Below are 26,512 nucleotides of genomic sequence, written 5' to 3'. Positions count from 1 at the left end.
CTCAGACTGCTGTGCTAGCAATGAGGGAGGCTCCATGGGCATGGGACCCTCCGAGCCAGGCACCGGATATAGTCTCCTGGTGTGCCGTTTGCTAAGACCCTTGGAAAAGCGCAGTATTAGGGAGGGAGTGACCTGATTTTCCGGGTGCTGTGTGTCACGGTTTCCCTTGGCTAGGAAAGGGAATTCCCTTACCCCTTGCGCTTCCTGGGTGAGGCTATGCCTTGCCCTGCTTCGGCTCTCGCTCTGTGGGCTGCACCCACTGTCCTGCACCCACTGTCCAACACACCCCAGTGAGATGAACCTGGTACCTTAGTTGGAAATGCAGAAATCAGTCATCTTCTGCATCACTCACTCTGGGACCTGTAGCCTGGAGCTGTTCCTATTTGGCCATCTTGGAACCACTCAACCCACATTATTTATTAAAACATAAGACTTTTTAAAAGTATTTAAAGTGACCACCCATAAGCCTTCTTCTGATTTGTTATAAGAAATAATTTAAACTGAAATGGGCTATTCCTCTTTATACACACTACACTATTCTCATAAAAAATTAGATTTAGGACACTTCTGAGATATTCTGTTAAAATGTAGATACCTCGGAATGCGTGGGGAGGTCATACAAAAATATTACAAGCTCCAATACCTGCACTTGCAGACAACATATAAACAATTAGCATCTTCATTCATATATCTAATGAGTATTTACTGAGTAACTTCTAGCATACTAAGGACTGTTGCGAGGCTTTATAAAAACAAATTGAACAATATGGGCAGAATTATTGTTTTTTTAAAATTTACATTCTAGTGAGAAGACAAACAAGCAATCAAGTCAATAAATAAGATGATTTAAGAAGACAGACTGTAAAATGAATCATTATTTAACATGCTACTAAGAAATGCATCCTGATTTCAGAGATGTTAAAATATAACTTATACATTGCTGATGGGAAAGTAAATGGTATAGTCACTCTTCAAAATAGTTTGGCAGTTTCTTACAAAAGAAAACCTGCATTACCATATGACCTTGAGGGTTTTATCCCAGAGAAATGAAAAATTACATTCACAGAAAATTCTATACAAAGAACATTCATAAAAGCTTTATTTTTAATAGTCAAAAACTAGAATCAGCACAGATGTCCTTCAACAAGTGAATGGTTAAATAAACTGTGATACAGCTGTACTATTGAATACAACTCAGCAATAGCAAGGAACAAACTACTGATACAGGCAACAACTTGAATGAATCTCCAGGGAATTATACTAAGTGAAAAAAGCAAATCCCAAAAGGTTATATATTTTAAAGTATAATCCTATGTCTATAACATTTTTCAAATTAGAACTTTTTAAAAATGGAGGACAGATTAGTGGTTGCCAGGAGCTAGGAATGAGAGAGGGTAGGGAGGTGTATAGGAGAGTGGTGCATATAGTTATAAAAGAACAACACAAGAGATCATTGTAGTGATGGAACTGTTCAGATAGGAACAGATAAACCTAGATAGGAAAAAATGTATAGAATTTACCCACATACACATACACACACACATACAGATGAATATACAGTAAAACTGGGGAAATCCTAATAAAAGATATGAATTGTATTAATGTCAGTGTCCTGGTTGTGATGTTATGCTATAGTTTTTCAAAATGTTACCATTGGGAGAAAGCGCAAATAGTCTAAGGGATCTTTGTACTGTTTCTTACAACTGCATGTGAATCTATAATTATTTCCATTTAATTTTCAGTTTAAAAAATGTATATCTCAGAATCTTTGAAATTTAGTAAGTACAACGAAGGAAACAAAGGGCAACATAAGAGATTGAGGGCAAGGGGGTTCCTTTAAGTAGGGTGGCAGGGAAGGGCTCCCAGATGTGCCACATGAGCTGGACCCTAAAGGATGAGAAAGATCCAGCCATGATGGCAGAGAGACCCCATGTATGTACAATGGCCTTAAGGTAAGAAAGGGCTTGAGTGCTACAAGAACGAAACAGGCTGGCAAAGATGGAGTTGCTAATCTTCAGCAACTTCAGGAAGAAAGAGGTCTAGGAAGTGGTCAGAACTGCAGAAAGAGCCAAACTTTGGTAAGGAGTTGGGCTTTTATGCTAACAGCAAAGAGAAGAAAGCCTTAGCAATCATTAGGCAAGAATAAGAACAACAGTAAGAGGAAGATCGGGCATCTGGGGAGACTGGAGGAAAGCAACAGTGGCAAGAGATTGCAAACACACCTCAATTACTTCACCATTTTGCTTCGGACTAGCCTTGGCCAAATTAATGACATTGCTGCTGATAAAAACACTAAACATTTCCAAGGGTCACAGTCAAACCATTAGCAACTGGAAAGGGATGACTGCAAAGTGGGGCTCCTTCACTGCCAGGACAGGCTCTAGAATTATGTGTGCTAAACTGTGAAAGCCTGTGTTTGTGTAAATTTTTTTGCTAAGAGAACCAAAACTTTCATCTGCACATGTTCAATATCAAGTAGACAAAAGTGCTTTAAATGCTCAGTTTTGTGCTTGAGGTCACAGTTCTGCATTATGATTTGAAATCTGAGGCTAGGCATGGTGGTTCAGACCTGTAATTACAGCACTTTAGGGGGCTGAGGCAGGCGGATCACGTGAGGCCAGGAGTTCAAGACCAGCCTGACCAACATGATGAAACCCTGTCTCTACTAAAAACACAAAAATTAGCCAGGCATGGTGGCATGCGCCTGTAATCTCAGCTACCCAGGAGGTTGAGGAAGGAGAATTGCTTGAACTTGGGAGGTGGAGGTTGCAGTGGGCTGAGATTGCACCACTGCACTCCAGCCTGTGTGACAGAGGGAGACTCTGTCTCAAAACAAACAAACAAAAAAAGATCTGAAATATGAGACATATTATGGAAGTAAATGTTTTAAAATCACAATTTTTCTTTTCAAATTACAATATTTTTTCAAAGCAATAAAAGTGTTAAACACCTCAATGACTAACTTAAAGAATGTCTGATGAACTATTAACTAAAATTATATATTAAGATATAAAATTATAGATTATAAATTGCATAATTTAAATTATACAATTGAGGGTTCATGACATTTCCTTATAACCACTTTTAACTCCCTTAATTACTGTGTCCTTCTTGTTAACAGCACCTCTCACAAGTTACTGCAGCAAGGTACATTTTTCTATATTAAACTGTCAAAAAGGATAATCAATTCAGGTGAGATTCTGGCAAAATTGTTTCACTTATGCATTGCTATTACATTCTATAATATATTCATATTTGTTTTATATTAAATTAATATCATCAAATACTTATCAAGTAAAACTGATGCTCTAGACACTCCCCTGGGCTCCATCTGGTACCAGTACACTAGCAGAGAAGGCATTTAACTGTGAGGCATTAGAAGTATTAAAATAATTAATATGGGCCAAGCGTGGTGGCTCACGCCTGTAATCCCAGCACTTTGGGAGGCCAAGGCGGGTGGATCATCAGGTCAGGAGATCGAGACCATCCTGACTAATACAGTGAAACCCCGTCTCTATTAAAAATACAAAAAATTAGCTGGGCATGGTGGCACATGCCTGTAGTCCCAGCTACTTGGGAGGCTGAGGCAGGAGAATCACGTGAACCCAGGAGGCAGAGGTTGCAGTGAGCCGAGATCACGCCACTGCACTCCAGCCTGGGCGACAGAGCAAGACTCCATCTAAAAATAAATAAATAAAAATAAAATAAAATAAAATAAAATAATTAATGTGGAATATTGATTACGACATAAAATACTGTAGGTCTGACACCATTTAAAGAGCTGGAAAACTGTGTTTACCCTTTGATTCGGTAATCTCACATTCAGGAGTGAGGGCAAATTTGAGACAAATAACAGAACAGATGATTTCATGATGTTGCTATTGTCACTGTCACCATCACCATTGTCATTTACTGATGCCTACTATGTATCAGGCATAATTTGGTGTTATTGGCTTTGAGACAGGATCTCACTGTGTCACCCAGACAGAGTGCCCTGGAGTGCAGTGGCAATGACTGCAGCCTCGAACTCCTGGGCTCAAACAATCCTCTCACTGCAGCCTACCAAGTAGCAGGGACTACAGGTCCATACCACCATGTTCAGCTAATTTTGCATTTTTTGTAGAGATGAGGTCTTAGCATATTTCCCAAGCTGGTCTTGAACTTCTGGCCTCAAGCAATCCCCCTGCCTCAGCCTTCCAAAGTGTTGAGATTACAGGCACGAGCCATCACGCCTGTAATGATAAGAGCTTGTAATAGTCTGCTAGTTATCTATAATATCTCAATATCCATCCTGAGCTTTTATGAAAGACGAAATTTGGGCTCTTCATGCATCTAGTCTGTATCTTTTCCATTTCTCAAGAACAGAAACACAAATTCTCACTAACATGTGAAACTCTGGTCCACCACAAACCTCCTTAGAACTTCCTGAGGTACAAGTATCGAAGTCTACCACATACACCTTTGATTGACTATTATTAAACTTCACTGGAATGGGGAGTGTGTGCATATGTCTTCTTAATGTCCTAAAACAAAATAGGTGGGAAATAATATAATTAAGTCTACAATTAAGGGACATTTACAGAAAAACAAAATAATATCCAAATCACAGAAGAAATAGATTACCTTCATTAGAAGAGAATTATTCCAAGATTTTACAAGTTCAGCAGCTCTTAAGTCTTGCCAACTTATAAAGTTGTGAAAATGATTTCCTGTTTTCCTAGAAAGAATAAAACAGTATTTTGAGACCCAGCATAAATCAGAGACTATGTTAAAGATGTGCCATAAGAGAAAACAAAATTAGAGGCCATACTATAATTGCAAAGTATAATTTAGTTAGATGTGCCTTTCTGAATGATTTCTTCTGGATTTTATAAGTTGAATCAACACTGCACAACAATTATGTGACATATAGTATGAAATGTATATACTTCCAATACCAAAACTAACTAAGGAAAAGGCCTTTGAAGACCTGCTCTACACACTTTAAAGGCAGATTTTTTAAAAGCCAACGCTATTCCCCTTCATTGCACTTATCCTGATACACATAATCCAATAAAAACCTCTGACCTGTGGAAGAGCTGAAATATTGCCTGAGCCTAGTTCTACACCAGTTAACTTTAGGATTGGCTTAGCCATTGAAAAATCTAACATGCTTACCAAAATCTCTCCAATAAATAGAAATTCAATAAACCTTGGGTCAATACTACAATAAAGTACAGAGCTAAGAAATACAGAAGTAAAAAAAAAAAAAAAAAAAAAATCATTTTTCCTTTGAGGCTCCTGCAAATCAACTACTGGCATCTACCAATCAACATCCAAGTCAAGCTTGCTTTCTACCCCAACTCCAGGCCTCCTCCTGAGTGACTTGAACCATGTTCAATTACTAAGACTTGTTCTCTACTCTACTTAAGCATTCCACACCCAAGGTTATATCCTCACCTTTACATGTTCTACCACTGAAAGTCTAATGTTCCAATATTAGTCAGCACATAGGAATAAAAGTTTTCAGTTTTCTCAATCTTACTCCTTAAACACCTGGCCTTCCAACTCACTGCAACCTTTAATCCCTCAAACATTCCCTTTTCTTCCGACCAACCACTTCTAACTTTGGTTACTTTCCCAGATCCCATGGTCTATTACTTTAACAGCTTGCCATTGCACTCTCTAATACTTAACTTAAAAAAAAAAAAAAAAATTGTGGCAAAATACACATAATATGAGATTTACCATTTTACCTTATTTTACATGTACAATTCAGTGGCAGTAAGTACATTCACAACATTGTGCAACCATCACCACTGTTTCTAAAACTCTCATCACCCCAAAGAGAAGCTCTGTAACAATTAGGAAATCATTCCCCATTCCTTCCTCACCCCATCCCTTATAGCCCCTATTCTATTTTCAGTCTCTCTACATTTGCCTATTCCAGGTAGATCATATATAAGTAGAATTATACAATATTTGTTCTTTTATATTTGGCTTACTTCACTTAGTATAATGTTTTCTAGATAGATCCATGTTGTAGCATGTATCAGAACTTTATTCCATTTTATGGCTGAACAATATTTCACTGTATTTATATACTACATATTGTTTATCACTTCATCTGTTGGTACACACTTGGGTTCTTTCTACCCTTTGGCTATTGTGATTACTGCTGCTTTCATACTGGTGTGAAGTATCTGTTTGAGTCTTTGTTTTCAATTTTTTTTAGGTATATACCCAGGCGTGGAACTGCTGGGTCATATAGTAATTCTATGTTTCTTTTTGAGGAACTGGCAAACTGTTTTCCACAGTCATTGCACAATTTTACATTTCTACCAACAATGTACGAGGGTTCCAATTTTTCCAAATCCTCACCAGCACTTATCTTTCTTTTTGAAAAATTATCACCATTCTAGTGGGTGTGAAGTGGTATCTCATTATGGTTTTAATTTGCAATTCCCTAATTACTAATGACATTGAGCATCTCTGTGTGTGCTTACTGACCATCTGTATATTACTGAAGTCCTCTGTCCATTTATTAACTGAGTTGTTGTTTTCTTGTTGTTGAATTGTAGGAATTATTTACATATTCTAGATATTAATCCCTTACTAGGGATTAGGGATTAATATGTTACATGCTTGGAGGTTACAGTTTGCAAATATTTTCTCCCATTCCATGAGTTGTCTTTTCACTCTGTTGATAGGGTCCTGTATTTTACCTTTATTAATGGAAATTGCAACATTTACCTAGATCATGAGCATGTTACTTCTCTTCCCTTTAGTTGGCCGGGCGCGGTGGCTCAAGCCTGTAATCCCAGCACTTTGGGAGGCCGAGACGGGCGGATCACGAGGTCAGGAGATCGAGACCACCCTGGCTAACACGGTGAAACCCCGTCTCTACTAAAAAATACAAAAAACTAGCCGGGCGAGGTGGCGGGCGCCTGTAGTCCCAGCTACTCGGGAGGCTGAGACAGGAGAATGGCGGGAACCCGGGAGGCGGAGCTTGCAGTGAGCTGAGATCCGGCCACAGCACTCCAGCCTGGGCAACAGCGTGAGACTCCGTCTCAAAAAAAAAAAAAAAAAAGAAATCCAAATGGTCACCATTATCATGAGTACAAATCAGAGGAGTGATTTCCTATTGTTTTAGTCCTCCATCTTGGATGAAATTACAAACCAAACCTACCAAGATGCACATCTTCCATGTTACATGCTGCAGGTGGTTTTCTGAAGTCTAACTGCACATTAGATATCAATGACTAAAGTTTTTCAGACATATTTTTAAAATGCAAATTGCACATTATATCAAATTAATTTTAACGTAGCTTACTTATTATTTATAATTAAATTTAGGGTAATTTTTCTACTTTGGAGAGTTCCAATAGTTAAGAAAACTGAAAAATTAATTATCATAAACAGATGAAAAAATAAATGTCCTTTGATATATAAAGTCCAATTTATCTATTTTTTATTTCGTTAACTATGCTTTCTATGTCATTTAAGGAATAACTGCCAAATCCAAAGTCATGATGATGATTTTCTCCTGTTTTCTTCTAAGAGTTTTTAGTTTAGAGTTAAAGCTTTTACATTTAGGTCTTTGATGCATTTTGGGGTTCATTTTTGTAAACAGTATTAGGTAAGGGTCCAATTTAATTCTTTTGCATGTGAATGTTCAGTTTTCCCAGCACCATTTGTTGAAAAAACTATTCTTTTTCCACTGGCTGGTCTTAGCACCTTTGTCAAAGATCAGATTGTGTTTGATAAAGATAAAATCTATTGATATATAATTCTTCAGACCCATTCTACAATAACACATACTTATACACTTAAATCTGATGTTCAATCACTGGTTTCAACAAATTTGTACCAGGAGTTGGGTACACAGCTATGAACAGACACACATAGCACTTTTGCTCTTATGACTGTACTTTCTATCAGGGAATTTAAACAAATGATCAATTACTCAGTTGCTCACTTACAGCCGGAATACGCCCTATAAAGGATAAATAGAGGTGCCATGAGAGTATTCAACAGATGGCCCCTGCGTGGTGGTCAGGGAAGGCTTGAGAAATGACAATGGATCTTAGCTCTGAAGGATGAGAAGGAATCAGAAGTATGAACATTCCCAACAAAATGTGCTATATGTTCAAAGGTCCTAGAGCAAGATGAAGCATGTCTTAGAGGAACTGAAAAGCTAGTGTGACTGAAGAACAATGAGGGGGAGAGAGAAAATCACAAGATGAAAGTGGCCTCATTAATTTATAACATGGAACAAGACAATCTAGAATACTGATTTTCAAGTAATAGCATATATTCTAATATTCACTCAGCATTGACTTGGGTTTATCTCTATCAACAATACAAGGAAAAATGAAGGAAAAGTGTAAATGGCAATACTGTAAATTAATTGTCTTAAAACCTTCTAACACTTTACACCATTCTGTGGCTCTTAATATATTTTATGTCATAAGTAGTTGGTATGACTCATTAATGTAAGTATCAAATACTACAATAAAAATCTATTTTGTGCAATGGGAATATAGAGTAATTTGTGTACCTACATAATGAGACTGTAAATTAGGGCTGGTATTCTTATTCATCTGTATGTGCAGTGCAGCCCCCAGCACGGTGCATTACTCCCTGTGAGCCCTCAAACAGTTAAGAGTGAATCCCGGTTCCCCTGACTCACAGTTTGTGTTGCTAATCGGCACACACCCTGATCTGAAGTTAGCTGGCAGAAATCTCCCTCAAGAGACACAGTGACTAAAGAAACAAAACAGCTTGCGATTTTTTTTTTTTAGAACAAAAGGAATTTAAAAGAACCAAAATGGAAGTGATATCAGTTAGAGTTATTTTAGAAAGCAGGCTAAACACACCACTTTTTGAATATATTGGGAAAAAAGCTTAACCTGAAGAACATGAAGAAAGTTCAAAGACTGAAAAAAGTTAGTAAGTTTCCTGGTCCCTAAAGGGGGGATGGGGGAGAGACAAGGAGAAAAACAGAAACAAAGTTCAAAGTTTTAGACCTCCTGACAGCAACTGTGAGGAAAATAATGTTTCTACGCCATGAGGACAGAAATGCACCATAGATGCAGGAGGAAAAAAACAACAAGCTGGGAGGAGGAGCTGCTGGCCAGGATTGGAATGAACAATAGGTTTTTCCACAGGGTCTAGTCTGTCTCCCCTTTTCTCTCACAAATGAACAAGAAGTGCTTCTGGTTGGCCCTGTGTTGTGCCCATCTGTGTTGTGTCCCCGCTGTTTGCTAGGGCTCTTGTGGAATCTGTCAGCATCATACACCACATTGGCTCCCTGGGGCCCAATGAGCAGAATAGGCTCCATTATTTTAATGCAAAAGAAGCACAAAGCCTTTCAGTTTTTTTTCAAAAAATATCCACTATTGCAGTTTCCACAAGCAAAGAATGGTATCAAAACTCATGAAAGAATACAAACATTTCAAAAAAGAAAAAAGGACAGCCAAGATAAAAAAAACTCACAGTGAATTGTTTTAGGAAGAAGACGTATCCTTCTACAACACCACCACCAGTAAGGAAAGTGAACTGTCTTGAAATCTAACTCTTCTATTCCTTCTAACGGTGATGTATAGTCCTAGCATCAGACAAAAACTTTGCTTCCTAATATTCTGACCTTCCTGTCATGAGTGATATGGTAGCCAGGTCCTGATGAAAGCAATCACTGGGGCCAATGGCCAAGTGAATGTGACACATCCAATCAGTTCTTTCCCTAAGAACACTCCTCCCTCCACTTTCATCCATCCACTTCCCAGATTAGCCTCGGTCCTGCTTTGCTGGCTTTTTCTTCCCTGACTCACTTTAAATTTAGTGGGGGGAACCCACAGTCCAAATCCTTAGCTTGCTTTTCTTTTCTTCACATAATCTCTACCAGAGAACACATTATTTTTTGAGACTTCATCTACACCAATGGTTCCAAACTGGGGGTGTCCCCAGGGGACATTTAGCAATGTTTTGAGACATTTGTGGTTGGTACAAATGGTGGTGAGGTGGGCTGGGGTGCTACTGACATCTAGTGGGTAGAAGCCAGGGATGCTGCTAAACATCTGCAACACCACAGGACAGTCGCTACCACAGTGAATTGTTTAGCTCAAAATGTCAACAGTGTCACTAAGATTAGATACCTTATGTGTACAGGTAAGTTTAATTCATTCATCCCTTCATCTGACAATACACTACTATTTAAGATTTATTTAAGATTTGCCATAACCAAGGACAGTGCCGGGGGGTGGAGTAGGCACAGAAGAACTGTAGATGTAGGCATCAATCTGAGATGCATCATGCCATGAAAAAAAAGAGTACTGGGCCGAGCATGGTGGGTCACGCCTGTAATCCCAGCGCTTTGGGACACCAAGGCAGGCAGATCACTTGAGGCTCAAGAGTTCAAGAGCAGCCTAGGCAACATGGTGAGACTCCATCTCTATAAAAATTTTAAAAATTAGCCAGCCATAGTGTGGTACACACCTATAGTCCTAGCTACTTGGGAGGCTGATGTGGGAGGATCCCTTGAGCCCAGGAGTTCGAGGCTGCAGTGAGCTATGATCATGTCACTGCACTCCAGCCTGGGTAGCAAAGTGAAGACCTCGTCCCCCAAAAATGAAAATAAAAAGAAACTATCTGATGGAGATGTGCTATGCCTCAGTCCAAATTAAACCAATGTTCTAGTCACCTCTGCGATATCTCCACATTTACATGTCCAAAACCAAACATTTTATCATTTCTCCTTCTATCTACTCTACTACCCAACCCATTCCTCCTTATATTCTCTATGATTTCTATCAAACAGCCCAAACATCAAGGCCAGCAGTATTGGTAAATTCAAATTTCTTCTTCTTGCCTAATACTGAATTAGAAGCCAAGTCCTTGTGAATTCACCCTGATTATATTTTTCAGATTCATCTTTTCTCCCTCTGCTCACTTTTCTTTCCCACTGCCCAAACTCAAGATGTCCTTTGGAGCCTAATGCTTTAACAAAGACACATTTTACAGTGGTGTGTGTGGGTACGTGGTGGGGGTATTTAGGAGGAGGGAATGTGGGTGTGTGTTTAAACCAAGAAACAGAGAAATACATGCTAGCTGGGGGAGGTGGCTGAGGTGGGAGAATTGCTTGACCCCAGGAATTGGAGACCAGCTTGGCAATATGGTGAAACTCCGTCTCTACAAAAAAACAAAAAAAATTAGCCAGGCATAGTGAAGTGCACTTGTAGTCCCAGCTACTCGGGAGGCTAAGGCAAGAGGATCACCTGAGCCTGGGAAGTTGAGGCTGTAGTGAGCTGTAATCATGCCACTACACTCCAGCCTGGGGGACAGAATAAGACCCTGTCTTAGCAAAAAATAAAAAGAAAGAAACATGTTGAAGGCAATGTGGGGATAGTGTAAAGAACACATGCTTCTGAGTCAAAAAGACAATTTAGAATCTTGGCTCTATTTGCTCACTGAGCAACATTGAACAACTTATTTCTCTGTAAAAACAGGTATGATGCCTAAACTGTAAGTTTGTTGTAAGGATAATGGAACTTGGGATTGTCACAGGTGTTTACTATACAGTAGCTATTATGATATTATAACAGTGTTTAGTGTATATATGCCTCATATGCTATAGACAAATATTAAATTTAGAGTAGACCGAAAATATAAACCATAAGCACAGTATTGTGTTTCTGAAATTTGTGAGCTTCCTCTGACTCTTTAGGTATAAGTTAATGTTTTAGATCTCGATCTAGGCTTGTTTGAAAGCTAAGTTACCCAAAAGAAAGAAATGGATAATTTTAATGACAGTAAATCTTTCTGTGGTTATTTTTTTATGTAAGTCAAGCTCAAATGACATGCAGCAAGCATATAAGCCAGAAAGCAGGCCCATTTCATCCCTCTTAACCAAACAAAACTATTTCTCAATTCACAAAGTTAAAACTCCCCAGAGATTTCATAACGGTGTACTCACTGTGGCATGAACCCAGCAGTAGGGTGCTTATCACAAAATGTACTTACTTGTTCCACGTAATAAAAGTTCCTCTCTGTGTTGAAATGCCAAGACCAACAATTTGATTCATCTGTATTCCTGCAGCTAAAAGTAAAGATGGATAAAACACATGTTTTAAAGCCAGTGATATTTTTCTTTACAATATTACCATATGGAAAAAAAAAATCCAATGTAATCTTTAAGAAAAATACCTGGACGCCGGGCGCGGTGGCTCAAGCCTGTAATCCCAGCACTTTGGGAGGCCGAGACGGGCGGATCACGAGGTCAGGAGATCGAGACCATCCTGGCTAATACGGTGAAACCCCGTCTCTATTAAAAAATACAAAAAACTAGCCGGGCGAGGTGGCGGCGCCTGTAGTCCCAGCTACTCGGGAGGCTGAGGCAGGAGAATGGCGGGAACCCGGGAGGCGGAGCTTGCAGTGAGCTGAGATCCGGCCACTGCACTCCAGCCCGGGCGGCAGAGCGAGACTCCGTCTCAAAAAAAAAAAAAAAAAAAAAAAAAGAAAAATACCTGGGTTTAGCATTCTAACAAAACAACTGGAATTAATAAATAAAGCATTACTAAGATGATTCTGCAGAATTTTTTTTTTACTTGAAGAAAACAAAGGTTATTTCTTGTTTTACTGTTTTTTGTTTTGAGACAAAGTGTCACTCTGTTGCCCAGGCTGGAGTGCAGTGGTGCAATCTTGGCTCACTGCAACCTCTGCCTCCTGGGTTCAAGCAATTCTCATGCCTCAGCCTCCCAAGTAGCTGGGATTACAGGCGTGCACCACCACGCCTGGCTAATTTTTTGTATTTTTAGTAGAGATGGGGTTTCACCATGTTGGCCGGCCTGGTCTCAAACTCCTGACCCTGGGTGATCCACCTACCTTGGCCTCTCAAAGTGCTGGGATTACAGGTGTGAGCCACTGTGCCTGGCCTTAAAGGTTGTTTCTTAATAACAAAGTAGCTTTTTTTGTTTTATGTTTTGGGGAAAAAACAAATACTATGCAAAGTATGTCAGATTTATTTTTTCTTGGTAATAATAAGATTGGCTCTTAATGTAAGCAATGGTCAATCACAATAGAAGCTGGTTAATGACAATAAAGGAAAACTCTCAAGGAAAGTAGTATAATTATTGAAGCTGAGACCTTATTTTCAACACAAACTGATGCCAGGATGCAAATAAAAATATTGACTTTTTGGTCCAAATTTCTTAAAATATAGCAACTCGAGTATTTGTTGTGATATTCTTTAAAAATCTATTTATCCCACTGGGAAAATCTGGGACAACTTCAATTTGAGCACTGAGGAAAACACATCAACCCCCATATAGTATTCTAAAGTTATTCAACCTGAATCTAACTGGGAGGAAGCAATCAGACAACCTCAAAATGAGGGACACTCTACTCAACTGGCTTGTACTTTTGAAAACTCATAAGAATGTGCTCTAGATGAAAGGAGCATATTCAATGTCATAAGGATGTGCTCTAGATGAAAGGAGCCTAAACCGACTGACAGCTAAATGCAGTGCCTCCTCTTTGGCTGGGTTCTAGATTGAAAAAATAAGTTTTTTCGTTTTTTGTATTCACTAAGGCAAGAGAGAATATTGAAGACAGAGTATTAGAAAACAGTACTGTGTTAATGTTATAATTCCTGAGTGTGGTAATTGCGTTGTGGTTATAGGAGAAAATACTCCTTTCCTATGGTTCAGAAAGAAAAAAGTTTGCAGAAAATGGTAAACATTACAAAATATGTTTGAATCTACAAGAAAGATATACAAGAGTTTACTGTACTATTCTTGCAACTTTTGTATAGACTTTGAAATATTTCAAACCAAAAAGATGAGAAGAAGCAATTCAGCCAGAAAAATGAAGTAAAAGATCTTTTAGAATTTACATTTGCAAGTAATCTTTGCCATGTTCTCAAGCAAGGTTGTCATTTCAATGTTTTGAGATGTTTTCAATGTCTAAGAATGTTTCTAACATTCTTAAAGAACTAAGACTTAGACGATAGCTTTGGCCAGGAGAGCACTTTATGTCAAGTGACCAGAAAAAAACAAAAACTTATTTTACAATAAAAATAACTCAGTTGTAAACTCATGAGAGTAGAAACTATACACTGTAACTTTTGTTTATAATCCTGTGGTATTTTGTGCCTAACAGGAAATCAAAACAGCACTAGCTATAACCTGGAATGAGGAAATGGTGAGCATTTACATTACAGCTGAAAAGAGACAAACCAGAGGACACAGCAGATGTTACCTTTCCCTGACAAAGGAGTTCACTGTGAATTACAAATTTCCCTTGAAAAATACTGGGAAACTGTAATCCGCATAAAATACTACATATATATATATATATACACACACACACACACACACATATATATATATAAAAATTAGGAACACCACAACTACAGAAGCCTGAGGAAAACTCTTATTACAAAAAAAAAAAATAAATAAAGATTGTTGTTATTTTTATAAATCCAATTAATTACCTTTGACTGCTTCTTTTATTACGGCAACAAACTGAATCCAAAGAACATCAGGATCAATTTCTACCCAGCCAATTTGAGGATAAAGATTTTCTACCTATTGAGGAAAAGAAGATTTAGTAAAAACAGCATTAGATCAAGTCAGTAGTATGGGTATTTGGGTCTCAAAACTACTGGTTAAAATAATTAATATGATTTTATTATCTAATTAATTTTTATTAAAATTGAAAAAACACATATATAAAATAACAAAGGACTACATGCCAACATCAAAATAGCAGTAACTCATGAGTTCACAGAAGATTTTAGCTTTGTTTATCTCTGCTTTTATTTTCTAAGTTTTCTACAAGGTATGTTTTTAAAATAAGAAAAAAGGCTTTTAAAAATTAAAAATAAATTTTAAAAAAAGTGAATTCCAGTTCAGACCATGATAGAGTAAGCACACTCCACCCTGTCTCTTCCACTAAATACAAATGTAACACCTGGACAGAATCCATGGAGCAGCTATTATGGACTCTTAAAAAGTATATTGCAGCAGGTGGACTGCAGGAAGTAGATAAGAATTCAGGTACCATGGAACTGGTGGTGAGTTTCCCATTTTTCTTCTGAAATCCCCTGGCTTAGACTCAAGACATCCTGAAAACCAGAACTGGGAACTAGGGCACAGAGGAAGTGCCAGAAGCAGCTCTACTGTTTTGGCTCAAAGAATGAGAACGCGAACTCCTAACACTCAGAGGAAATGGAAGAGATCTCCCATTTTTCTTTTTTCCCTTGTCTCCATACTTTTGTACCCACACAATCCTGCAGCAGTGGCAGCAGCAGTTAATAGTGGTATCAGTGCATCTCAACAGGTACCTAAAATCCTGAGGAAGGTGAAACTTTCTCTCCAATCAGATGAGCAGTGATCCAAGAGGGTGTGGTCAACCCTATGGCTTTTTCCTCTGTGTGTTTCCACAGCCTAACCCCAGACGTACCCAGCCGAATGGGGTAAGAAAAGCTCCAGCTTTTTGGCCAGGAACCATAAGCGGAGGTTCAGAGAATCAAAAAGTACCAGGGCTGTCTCAGAGACGGGGGAGCTTGGAAAAGATACCACAGAAAGTTGTGTATGAACTCTTAGGCTCACCCCAAAGCTGCACTCGTATGGATGTAATCCTAAACATTATACCAAAGATATTAAGAACAGAACTAAAGGACAGACCACTGCCCAGGTCCTAGACTAACTACTAGGTTGCACACACACAGGGCAGATCCAAATAGTACTGCCAAGATTTTGAAAACAAATCTGACATTGAAACTGCAGTCCACAGAAGACTTAATTTGTAGCCTGAACCCAACTGCAATAAATACCTGCCAGAAGAAAAACAACAAAATTCCTCATAGGATTTATAAAACCCCCAGGGTCTTTTAACATAATATTCAAAATTTCTAGGATACAATCCAAAACTACAAGGTATATGAAGAACCTGAAAAATCTAACTCATATTGGAAAAGATAATCAAGAAATGCCAATGCCAAGATGACACAGATATCTGATAAACAGTCTAAAGTAGCTATTAGGAAAATACTCCAAGAGGAGTGAATACACTTGCAACAAATGCGAAGACAGAAAGTCTCAGCAGAGGTAACTGCAGTAATCATTTAACTACATATGTGCATATCAAGGTCAGTATATCAAGACATCATGAAGAATGCCTTAAATATATCCCATTTTAAAAAGAAAGAAAAAAGGCCGGGCACGGTAGCTCAAGCCTGTAATCCCAGCACTTTGGGAGGCCGAGACGGGCGGATCACAAGGTCAGGAGATCGAGACCATCCTCGCTAACACGGTGAAACCCCGTCTCTACTAAAAAATACAAAAAACTAGCCGGGCGAGGTGGTGGGTGCCTGTAGTCCCAGCTACTCGGGAGGCTAAGGCAGGAGAATGGCGTAAACCCGGGAGGCGGAGCTTGCTGTGAGCTGAGATCCAGCCACTGCACTCCAGCCTGGGCGACAGAGCAAGACTCCGTCTCAAAAAAAAAAAAAAAAAGAAAGAAAAAAGAAATTCATGAAAGACGTAAAAAAGGAAATTTTAGAATTGAAAAATGTACTCATCAAAATTTAAAACTTACTGGATGGGCTCAATAGCAGAAGGGAGATAGAAGAAAATGAATAAACTTGAAGACAGATCGATAGAAATTATCTGCACAACAGAAAGAAAAAAGATTGGAGGAAAAAAAAAGAACAAAGCCCCAGGGACACACCAAAGGTCTAATATTTGTTTAATCAGGGGTCTCCAAAGATGAAAAGAAAGAGTTCAGAGCAGAAAAAAAAAATTACTTGAGGGAAGTAACAATGCTAAAAGCTGCCCAAGTTCAGTGAAATCTATATATTCAAGAGGCTCAGAAAACCTTTACTAAATGAACCCAAAGCATTACACACCCAGATATCATAATCAAAATGCGGAAAACTAAAAGCAAAGAAAAAAGTTTGAAACCAGAAACTTCACATATACAGAACAAAAATTTAAATGACTGTGGATTTCTCATCAGTACCATGAAATAAGCCAGAAATAAGTGGCTCAATATTTACAGTATGCTAAAAGAACCGCCATCCCATATTTCTGTAACAAAATCCCAACAGGATTTTTTGTAGATTCTAAAATTTATATTAGGCAAAAACACTAAAATGGCCAAAACAATGTTGAAAAAGAATAAAGTCAGAGAGGAAAAAAAAGAATAAAGTTAGAGGCACACTACCCAATTTCAAGACTGACTATAAAGCTACAGTAATCAAAATAGTATGCTATTGGCATAAAAACTGACACATAGATCAATGGAACAGAATAGAGAGTCCAGAAATAGACTCACAAATATGACTAGTTGATTTTCAACAAAAGTACAGAGGCAATTCCGTGGAGAAAAGATAGTTTTTTCAACAAATGGTGTTGTAACAAGTGGACATCCATATGCAAAAAAAAATCAGGCCAGGCATGGTGGCTCACGCCTGTAATCCCAGCACTTTGAGAGGCCAAGGCAGGCAGACTGCCTAAGCTCAGGAGTTCGCAACCAGCTTGGGCAACACAGTGAAACCCCATCTCTACTAAAAAAAAAAAAAAAAAAAAAAAGCCGGCGTGGCAACAGCACCTGTAGTCCCAGCTACTCGTGAGGCTGAGGCAGGAGAACTGCTTGACCCCGGGAGGCGCAGGTTGCAATGAGCCAAGATCCAACAACTGCACTCCAGCCTGGGCGACAGAGCAAGGCTCCATCTCAAGAAAAAAAAAAAAAAAAAAAAAATTCAACCTCAACCCAAACTTTACAACTTAACAAAAATTAACTCAAAATGGATCAATATCTAAATGTAAAATGTAAAACTATAAAATGTTTAGAAGAAAACGCAAGAGAAAATCCTTGTGAGTTGGTGTTAGGCAAAGAGTTCTTAGAACACCAAAAGTATAATTCATATAACAAAAAATTGATAAATTGGACCTCATCAAAGTTAAAAACACTTGTTCTGCAAAAGATACTGTTAAGAAAATAAAAAGACAAAAGCACAGACTGGTAGAAAATATGTGCAAATCACATATCCAACACAGGACTAATATCCAGAATATATTAAAAAAATTTCAAAATTCAACAGTAAGAAAACAAAGAACTCAATTTAAAAATGGGCACAAGACTTCAAGCACTCCATCAAAGAAAACATATGGATTACAAATATGTACATGAAGACAGATATTCAGCATCATTAGCCATTAGAGAAATGCAAGTCAAATCAAATAAGTAAAGTTTTAAAAACTAATGATACCAAGTATTGATGAGGATGTGGAACAACTGGAACTCTGATACATTGTTGGTGAGAATGCAAAATGGTATGGTCACTCTGAACACTCTGAATTTCTTGTTAAGTTAAACGTTCACTTACCATATAACCTAGGTATTTACCCTAGAGAAATTTACCCTGTAAGGTTGTACATAGGACTGGTTCAAAGTTTTTTAATGTTCCCTTTAAAATCTGTACACTAATGTTTATAGCAGCTCTATTCATCATCACCAGAAACCAGAAACCACCTAAACGTACTTCAACAGGTGAATGAATGTAGTACATCCATATAATAGACACTACTCAGAAATAAAAAAGAATAAACAAGTGAGATACATAACAACATGGACAAGTCTCAAAGGCATTATGCTGAAAAAAATCCAGTCTCAAAAGGCTACTTACTGTATGATTCCATTTATATGACATTCTTAAAAAGACAAGACTGTGTGGAAAACAGATCAGTGGTTACCAGAGGTTAGGTGGGTGGGGAGATGTGACTAAAATAAGGTAACACAAGGGAGCTTGGGGATTACTTCTACACATGTGCTAAAGTTCACATAAGTATACACCAAAAGTCTATTTTACTTTAATGTAAAAAATAAAATAAATTTTGTAGGCTGGATGCAGTGGCCTGTAATCCAGTACTTTGGGAGGCTGAGGCAGGAAAATCGCTTGAGCCCAGGAATTCAAGATCAGCCTGAGCAACGTGGCAAAACCCCATCTCTACAAAAATACAAAACGAGTGCAGTGGCCCACACCTGTAGTTCCAGCTACTCAGGAGTCTGAAGTGGGAGGATCACTTGAGCCCAGGAGGTAGAGGATACAGTGAACTGTGGCCACACCACTGCACTCTAGCCTGGGAGACAGAGGGAGACTCTCAATAAATAAATAAACAAACAAACAAATTTCGTAAAAATCTATGGCTTCAAGTTAAAATGATGGCTTAAACATATGCATGCATCTCCAATTCCTCCCAGTCTATTAAAAGGAAAACATCAACAAGGTTTAAATGCATGAGGACAAAGAGAAGAGCAAATAGGATTAGACTAGATTTTAACAAATTTTTTTTTTTTTTTTTTTTGAGACAGAGTCTCGCTCTGTCGCCCAGGCTGAAGTGCAGTGGCACGATCTCAGCTCACTGCAAGCTCCACCTCCCAGGTTCACACCATTCTCCTGCCTCAGCCTCCCGAGTAGCTGGGACTACAGGGGCCTGCCACCACGCCCGGCTAATTTTTTTATATTTTTTAGTAGAGACGGGGTTTCACCATGTTAGCCAGGATGGTCTCAATCTCCTGACCTCGTGATCCGCCCGCCTCAGCCTCCTAAAGTGCTGGGATTACAGGCGTGAGCCACCGCGCCTGGTAACAAATGTTTTTAATATGAACAGTGAGTGGGCAGGTGGTACATGGCTTAGGACAGAGGAGAAAATGCCAATACATCACGGCCTGCTCAGATTACACTGCATCTCTACTCACCCTGGCTCCCATTTCACTCAAAGTAAAACCATTATTCATTATAATGGCCTATAAGACCTGAGTCAGGTCACCTCTACCCTTTTCCTGAGAATGTGAGCTCCTAGAGGGCAGGGAATGTGTCTCCTTAGTTCATTTTATCCCCAGCATCTACAAGTGCCTAGGGTTTCTTAGATATTCCATAAAGTGAATGTATGAATGAACATATGAGTGAACTATGAGAGTGATGCCCGTAAGCAGAGAGCAGAGATTCTAGGGTGGAACTCTGGAAATTAGAGGTTCCTCTGAAAGCTGGGATGCCAGATGGGGTTGTACATAGGACTGGTTCAAAGTCTTTATAAGGAGCCCCAATTCCTTTCCTCCAGCAAGATCACTGCCCCTCCCTAATCTGGCAGAAAGTAAGAGATTTACTTCTGGAGGGGTTGAACTAGAGTTCTGTACTTGCAAATGACAGATATACCTAAGTGCTAGGGCAAGGCATGGTACCAAAAAAAATGCAGATAACCAATCAAGATCACTAGTTAAGGAAAATTTCTAACATGTAGTATGAAAAGTCCAAAATAAAGAAAAAAGGAACTCTGAGGAAACAGTGACAATATGGGGAGTGTAAAGTGTTACACAAGGTGATGTAGAAAAAGAATCTCTTATTCCCCAGTGAGCTCATCAAGAACAGATTTAACACAATCTATTCTCCTGTCAATTCATACTTCTGCCCTTTCTATGTAACGCTTTTATGACTATAGACTGTAACAGTTTAACTACAAGAAACATTTTCTTACCCCAGAAAACTCAATGTGGATATCATTGCTTCAAGGCTATAAACCTTCAGATTTGACCCAGGGTCACTTCCCCCCACTTTACCAATCAGGATGTCACATATCATCCCCAAACAAGTTGCAGTAGTGAAATCTATTATTTTTACAGGAGAGCCAAACCAAAATTAGATCAAGAATATAATAAAAGTTGCCGGGCGCGGTGGCTCAAACCTGTAATCCCTGCACTTTGGGAGGCCGAGACGGGCGGATCACAAGGTCAGGAGATCGAGACCATCCTGGCTAACCCGGTGAAACCCCTTCTCTACTAAAAAATACAAAAAACTAGCCGGGCGAGGTGGCGGGCGCCTATAGTCCCAGCTACTCGGGAGGCTGAGGCAGGAGAATGGCGTGAACCCGGGAGGCGGAGCTTGCAGTGAGCTGAGATCCGGCCACTGCACTCCAGCCTGGGCGACAGAGCGAGACTCCGTCTCAAAAAAAAAAAAACAAAAAGAATATAATAAAAGTTAAAAAGAAAATTTTTTTGAGTAAAAACAAAAGACGACAACCACTTAGTCCATTTTTCAAGCATGTACAGAGAGTACACAGTATTACTGTTTGGAGTGACCTTTCTGTCCTGTTCTTCCAACCGAGACATTATCATTTTTTTATAGTTTCTCATAATGGCATGATGTTCCGCTGGGGAACATGATAAATATTCTCCATTTTTAAAACCAAAATATCAAATATTCATATGTAGAGTTTCCAACACAAAATATTCTTCTAGCAGTTACATATTTAAGAGTCCCTAAGAAAGAGTTTTTAAAAATACAAATTACAGAAAAAAGCTAAAAATGTACCTCTACTGTTAAACATTTAAAAAATAAAGGCCATAAGAAATAAGACTGATGTCTTCTCACAGCCTATTTTGTTCTTATCTACAAAGGGGAATCTCTTTTTTTTTCTTTTTTAAAAATTTCTTTCCCAGTATCAATCAAATCATATACTAAGAGGTTTTAGGTTTCTATTATACATTCTTTCCATTGGAATATTACAAGAGGTGTAATTTCCACTTGACAGAATAAACACAATCAAGTTCTGTGTCTAAGTCATAGAGTCCCATGAATTCCTAACATTTTAACTGCAATTCAATTATTTATTCTGTAACGATGAGGTAATACACCAGGTACTAAGCAGCAATGTAGACCAACAAGATCCTTGTTCCTAAAAATCTAAAATTATCTGCAGTAAAGGACCAGTTGCTGCTTGTTTTTTTAAAAAAATTTCTATTCATTGGCTGGGCACAGTGGCTCACGCCTGTAATCCCAGCACTTTGGGAGGCCGAGAAAGGTGGATCACGAGGTCAGGAGATCGAGACCATCCTGGCTAACACAGTGAAACCCCGTCTCTACTAAAAATACAAAAAAATTAGCCAGGCGTGGTTGTGGGCACCTGTAGCCCCAGCTACTCGGGCGGCTGAGGCAGGAGAATAGCGTGAACCTGGAGGGTGGAGCTTGCGGTGAACCAAGATCGTGTCACTGTACTCCAGCCTGGGCAACAGAGTGAGACTCCGTCTCAAACAAACAACAAAAAAAAATTGTATTCATTGTGGACCAACAATTTTTAAGATACAATTAAGTTTCTAGTCCAGGTGCAGTAACTCGTGCCTGTAATCCCAGCACTTTAGGAGGCTGAGGCAGGAGGACTGCTTGAGCCCAGGAGTTCAAGGTTGCAGTGAACTATGATCAGGCCACCTAGGGGACAGAGTTAGAATCTGTCTCTAAAAATAACAATAATTTTTATAAAGTTTCCAGGAAAAAAAAAAAAAAGGCACACAAAATACAATCCCAAATCTTTCATTACTGGAATCAACAGACATAAAATTACTCTGCTAAATTGCTACACAAGTTCCTAAATACTCAGTTTTCTTTTATTATCTCAATCCCAGCAGCCCTGTAACTACACTTTGAGCAGTACTGCTGTAAACTCCTACCACACAGAGAGGCATTGCTGCACATTTCTTAATCTACGACTGTGCTTTACCTGGGAAAAGCAGGCATTTTTTTTTTTTTTTTTGTATTTTTATTTACTCATATCTTTCTTTTATCCAGACACATTTTCCACAGTTTAGAGTCTGTGCAAACCATCCTGGCCTCCTGCCACTCACAGCAATCTTGATCCATCTTTGGGATTCTTCATTCCTAAAAAAACTAATGATCTGCCCCAAATTATATATTTATATAACTGTGAAACTTTGCATTTTCTAGTAATTTATTTCTCCCTTCGGTTCCAAAAATTTCAATTCCTTAAAAGAAAAATAAAACAAAAACAAAATAACCAGTGCTTAAAAGTACTTTGTGTCTAGACTTATAAGGGAGACTTTAAAAAGTATCATTGTGTTTGTGATAAATACTCTTAGAAAGATAAGGAGTACCCAGTCACTGAACGGTGGTATCTGCCTTTCATTTGTCCTTTCAGGCTGGGATAGGGATAGTGTGTGGGTGGGTGGGCAGTGTTCCCACACAGCTAGCCAGAGAAGGGACCAGGGAGCTGCTACAGTCCCAGTTCCACTGTCTTGGTCCTGAAACCTAAATGGAGGCCGGGCGTGGTGGCTCATGCCTGTAATCCCAGCGCTTTGGGAGGCCAAGTCGGGTGGATCACCTGAGGTCAAGCATTCAAGACCAGCCTGGCCAACATAGCAAAACCCTGTCTCTACGAAAATACAAAAATTAGCAAGGCATGATGGCGAGTGCCTGTAATCCCAGCTACTCAGGAGGCTGAGGCAAGAGAATTGCTTGAACCCAGGAGGTGGAGGTTGCAGTGAGCCGAGATCATACTGCTGCACTCTAGCCTGGGTGACAGAGCAAGACTCCATCTCAAAAAAAAAAAAAAACCTGAATGGAAGGAAGTCTGATGTTTCCTCCAAACAAATGCTCAAAGCAGTCACTACTCACTGGCATTCTAGCTGGACCCACTCCTGGGCAAGTGCTACAAAGAAAAACACCTCTAAGGTGGTCGGAAGAAGAACGGGACACTGAGAAAAAGGGGGAATACAGTGCTGCTGGGAATGGTTAGGTAACTGATGGCTCCTGCCCTCCCTCAAATTCCTAACATAAAAAGATGTTGGTACTGGGAAGAGAAAATAAGAACACCATAACAGGCTGGCCGCAGTGGCTCATGCCTGTAATCTTGGCACTTTGGGAGGCCAAGGCGGGTGAATTACTTGGGCCCAGGAATTCCAGACCAGCCTGGACAAAATGGCAAAATCCCATCACTATAAAAAATATAAACAAATTTAGCCAGGCATGGTGGCCCCTTGCCTGTAGTCACAGCTACTTAGGGGGCTGAGGTGGAAGGATCACTTGAGCCCAGGAGATTGAAGCTGCAGTGAGCCGAGATCACACCACTGCACTCCAGCCTGGGTGACAAAGTGAGACTCTGTCTCAAAAGAAAAAAAGGAACAACAATAAGAACACCATAACAAATAAACATTATTTTTGGTGCATTGACAATTGTGTAGAAATCAACACTTCATTAATATGAGAACAGAAGGATATCAATGTGTTGGTTGCTGAACAGTTCAAGGCTTTACTAACATCCAACCAATGACTTGGCAGGTCTCTCAAACGAGGGGAAATAAAGAATTTTATGAATTCTCAAAGATCGAAAATAGAAAAGTGATGACCACACTGCCTTCAAAACTTGCCCAATACCTCTAATATCCATGGCAATCAGTTGCTCACGTAAGGAACCAGCATTTTGTGGAGTAGTAGTTAATAATGATGACAAGTGAAGAATAGAGAATAAACTTAAATTCTATAAAGATATGAAAAGTTATTGAGGCACAAGTCCAAAGGCTATAATAAATAAAAAAGGAAAAAAAAGTTGTCAAAAATTAAAATGTAAATAAAGATGTGATGAGAGATCTATCAAGGAAGTGCAGGAAGAACCGAGCAACTCACAAACCACCCTCTGGCTGGACGCGCACAGCCTGCCCAGTCCCGTTCGCCAAGTCACCTCAGTCCCATCCAGGTAAGGCTGGACAGGTGGTTCTCCAGGTGCCAGGAGGCGAGCGAGCGGCCCAGGTCATACACCGGGCCCCTGGTGCCCTCAGTCTGGACAGGAAGGGCGCGCGGGGTTCAGCCTAGCCCAGGGAGGGAACGAGAAGACTCAGCCGGTCTGGGCGCGCCGCTCTGGCCCCAGGGTGCTGCAGGTGGCCGCGTCCAGGGCGGTAGGTGGGCCCCGCCCGCTCGCCTCCCGAGGCCGGACCCCTGGACTCAGCAAAACCCAGTCAGACCCGCGCCCCACGGCCGCCTCCAAGTCACCTTCTGCGCGCTGGAGCCGCAGACACGCGCCGCCCGGTCATAGACGTGGCAGCGGATCACAGAACTGCCCACGTCCAGCCCCAGCACGAAGCCAGCGTGCCGCGGCTCCTGCGCTCTCTGCTCCGGGTCCGTCGGCAGCCCAGACATCCCGATCCCACACGCCTCTCTGCTACAGACGCCACCCCAGAGGGCGCGCTATAAATCCCGATGCCCCAGAATCCCAGGGCGCAGCGCCGGGCCGCCGCCCCCAACCCAGCCCCCAACCCAGCTCCGCGGGAGTTTAGAGAGGCCCGGCCCCTGGCGCGGGCTCCACCCCGGCGCCGTGACGTCACGGGCGCGCGCCGGCGGCCGCGAGGGAGGGGTGGAGGTGAGCTGGTTTGTGTCGTGCTCTGGAGCCCGAGATCGCCAGCCATGCTCAGCCTCCAGTTGCCGGCCGCTGTTGGATTGACTTGGCCCTTAACTCTTTTATTATTTTTTTTTGAGACGGAGTCTCACTTTGTCGCCCCGGCTGGAGTGCAGTGGCGCGATCTCGGCTCACTGCAACCTCCGCCTCCCGGGTTCAAGCGATTCTCTTGCCTTAGCCTCCCAAGTAAATGGGATTACAGGCGCGCTCCTCCACGCCCGGCTAATTTTTGTATTTTTAGTAGAGAAGGGGTTTCACCATGTTGATCAGGCTGGTCTCGATCTCCTGATCTCGTGATCCGCTCGCCTCAGCTTCCCAAATTGCTGCGATTGCAGGAGTGAGCCACCGAACCCGGCGGCCCTTAACTCTTATTTTTTCTCTTGCATCTCCAGCTTCCTGAGAGGCAGCGGCTGCGTTTCTCTTAACCCTAGCTACATTTGAGGAATCTCTATTAAAGAAAAATAGCTACCCCATATGCTAATCGTGAGGAGGAAAGTATAGGCTAGTTTATATAAAAATCTCAGAAAGTTTCGAGGTGCCATAAGGCACATTTATTCATTTCTCACCCATGATTATGACTAGAGTGCTGGAGAAATTTTTATCTCTGAGTAACTTTGGCAGACTAACCTGGGTCTCTGCATTCGTGCAGAATTTTTTAAGCTTAAAACATTTGTAGAGGTCACTACCATATATGGTTTCCATTTTTTTGCTAACATTTTGGGTGCGACTTTATTTCAATATTATTAAATGCACAGTCATTGACTATGCTAGAGTTGAATAAAGTGCTGTTTTTCAAAAATGAAATAAAACAAGTGCCATAAAAAATTCAAAATTTGGCCAAAAGTACTAATGTTTATTAACAGAGAGTTGCCCACGACTTCTCTTCCCGGAAAACGTGGTAAAGTTTGCACACAATGCAAAGCGGTAAATATTTGCTAAATGAAATGCGACGCAAGGAAGAAGACTTTTCCCAGCCCTCTAGTGGGAAAGAAAGGAGAAAGCTTAATTAAGGTGGCTGCTTTGACCATCACGCTCCACTACGGCGGTTGCTTTTTGGAATCTGAAAACCTCACAGAGGCCCTTTACCTTTTGTTGCTGCCCTAGGGGATGGGCTCATCCAGACACTTGACCAAAAGGAACAAGGCGTCCTGTGGAAATTTCGAGATTCTCGCGGCTCAGGTTCCTGGGCCTGGAGCTTTCCTGGGGAAGGTCCTGATCTGCAGGGAGTGGGGAGGTGGTTCCGCCTGCGCCACCCACCTCCCACTGCCACCAGCAATCTGTGAAGTCAGGGCCTG

General features: G+C 40.3%; 1 protein-coding gene across 3 annotated transcripts in view; it reads right to left on the bottom strand.

Annotated features, from left to right (window-relative positions):
* GK5 (glycerol kinase 5) overlaps positions 1-25,123 on the bottom strand; it is a 64,920-nt gene extending 39,797 nt beyond the window's left edge. Inside the window, exons 1-5 of one of the 3 annotated variants that reach the window (XM_031663717.1) lie at positions 24,815-24,919; positions 24,507-24,633; positions 14,471-14,564; positions 12,001-12,076; positions 4,624-4,717 (exon numbers count right to left, since the gene is read on the bottom strand). In XM_031663717.1, coding sequence (XP_031519577.1) covers positions 4,624-4,717; positions 12,001-12,062 — 156 coding nt within the window. In that variant the 5' untranslated portion in view covers positions 12,063-12,076; positions 14,471-14,564; positions 24,507-24,633; positions 24,815-24,919. Of the gene's footprint in view, positions 1-4,623; positions 4,718-12,000; positions 12,077-14,470; positions 14,565-24,506; positions 24,795-24,814 lie in introns of those variants that run through there. The other 2 variants (XM_031663714.1, XM_031663715.1) reach the window with 2 other exon arrangements.
* Positions 25,124-26,512: the final 1,389 nt, after the last annotated feature.

Source organism: Papio anubis, chromosome 2, assembly GCF_008728515.1.
Source record: "Papio anubis isolate 15944 chromosome 2, Panubis1.0, whole genome shotgun sequence".
NCBI classification, from domain to species: Eukaryota; Metazoa; Chordata; class Mammalia; order Primates; family Cercopithecidae; genus Papio; species Papio anubis.
Note: the sequence above shows the minus strand (reverse complement) of the source record. Positions and strands in the feature narration are given on the sequence as shown.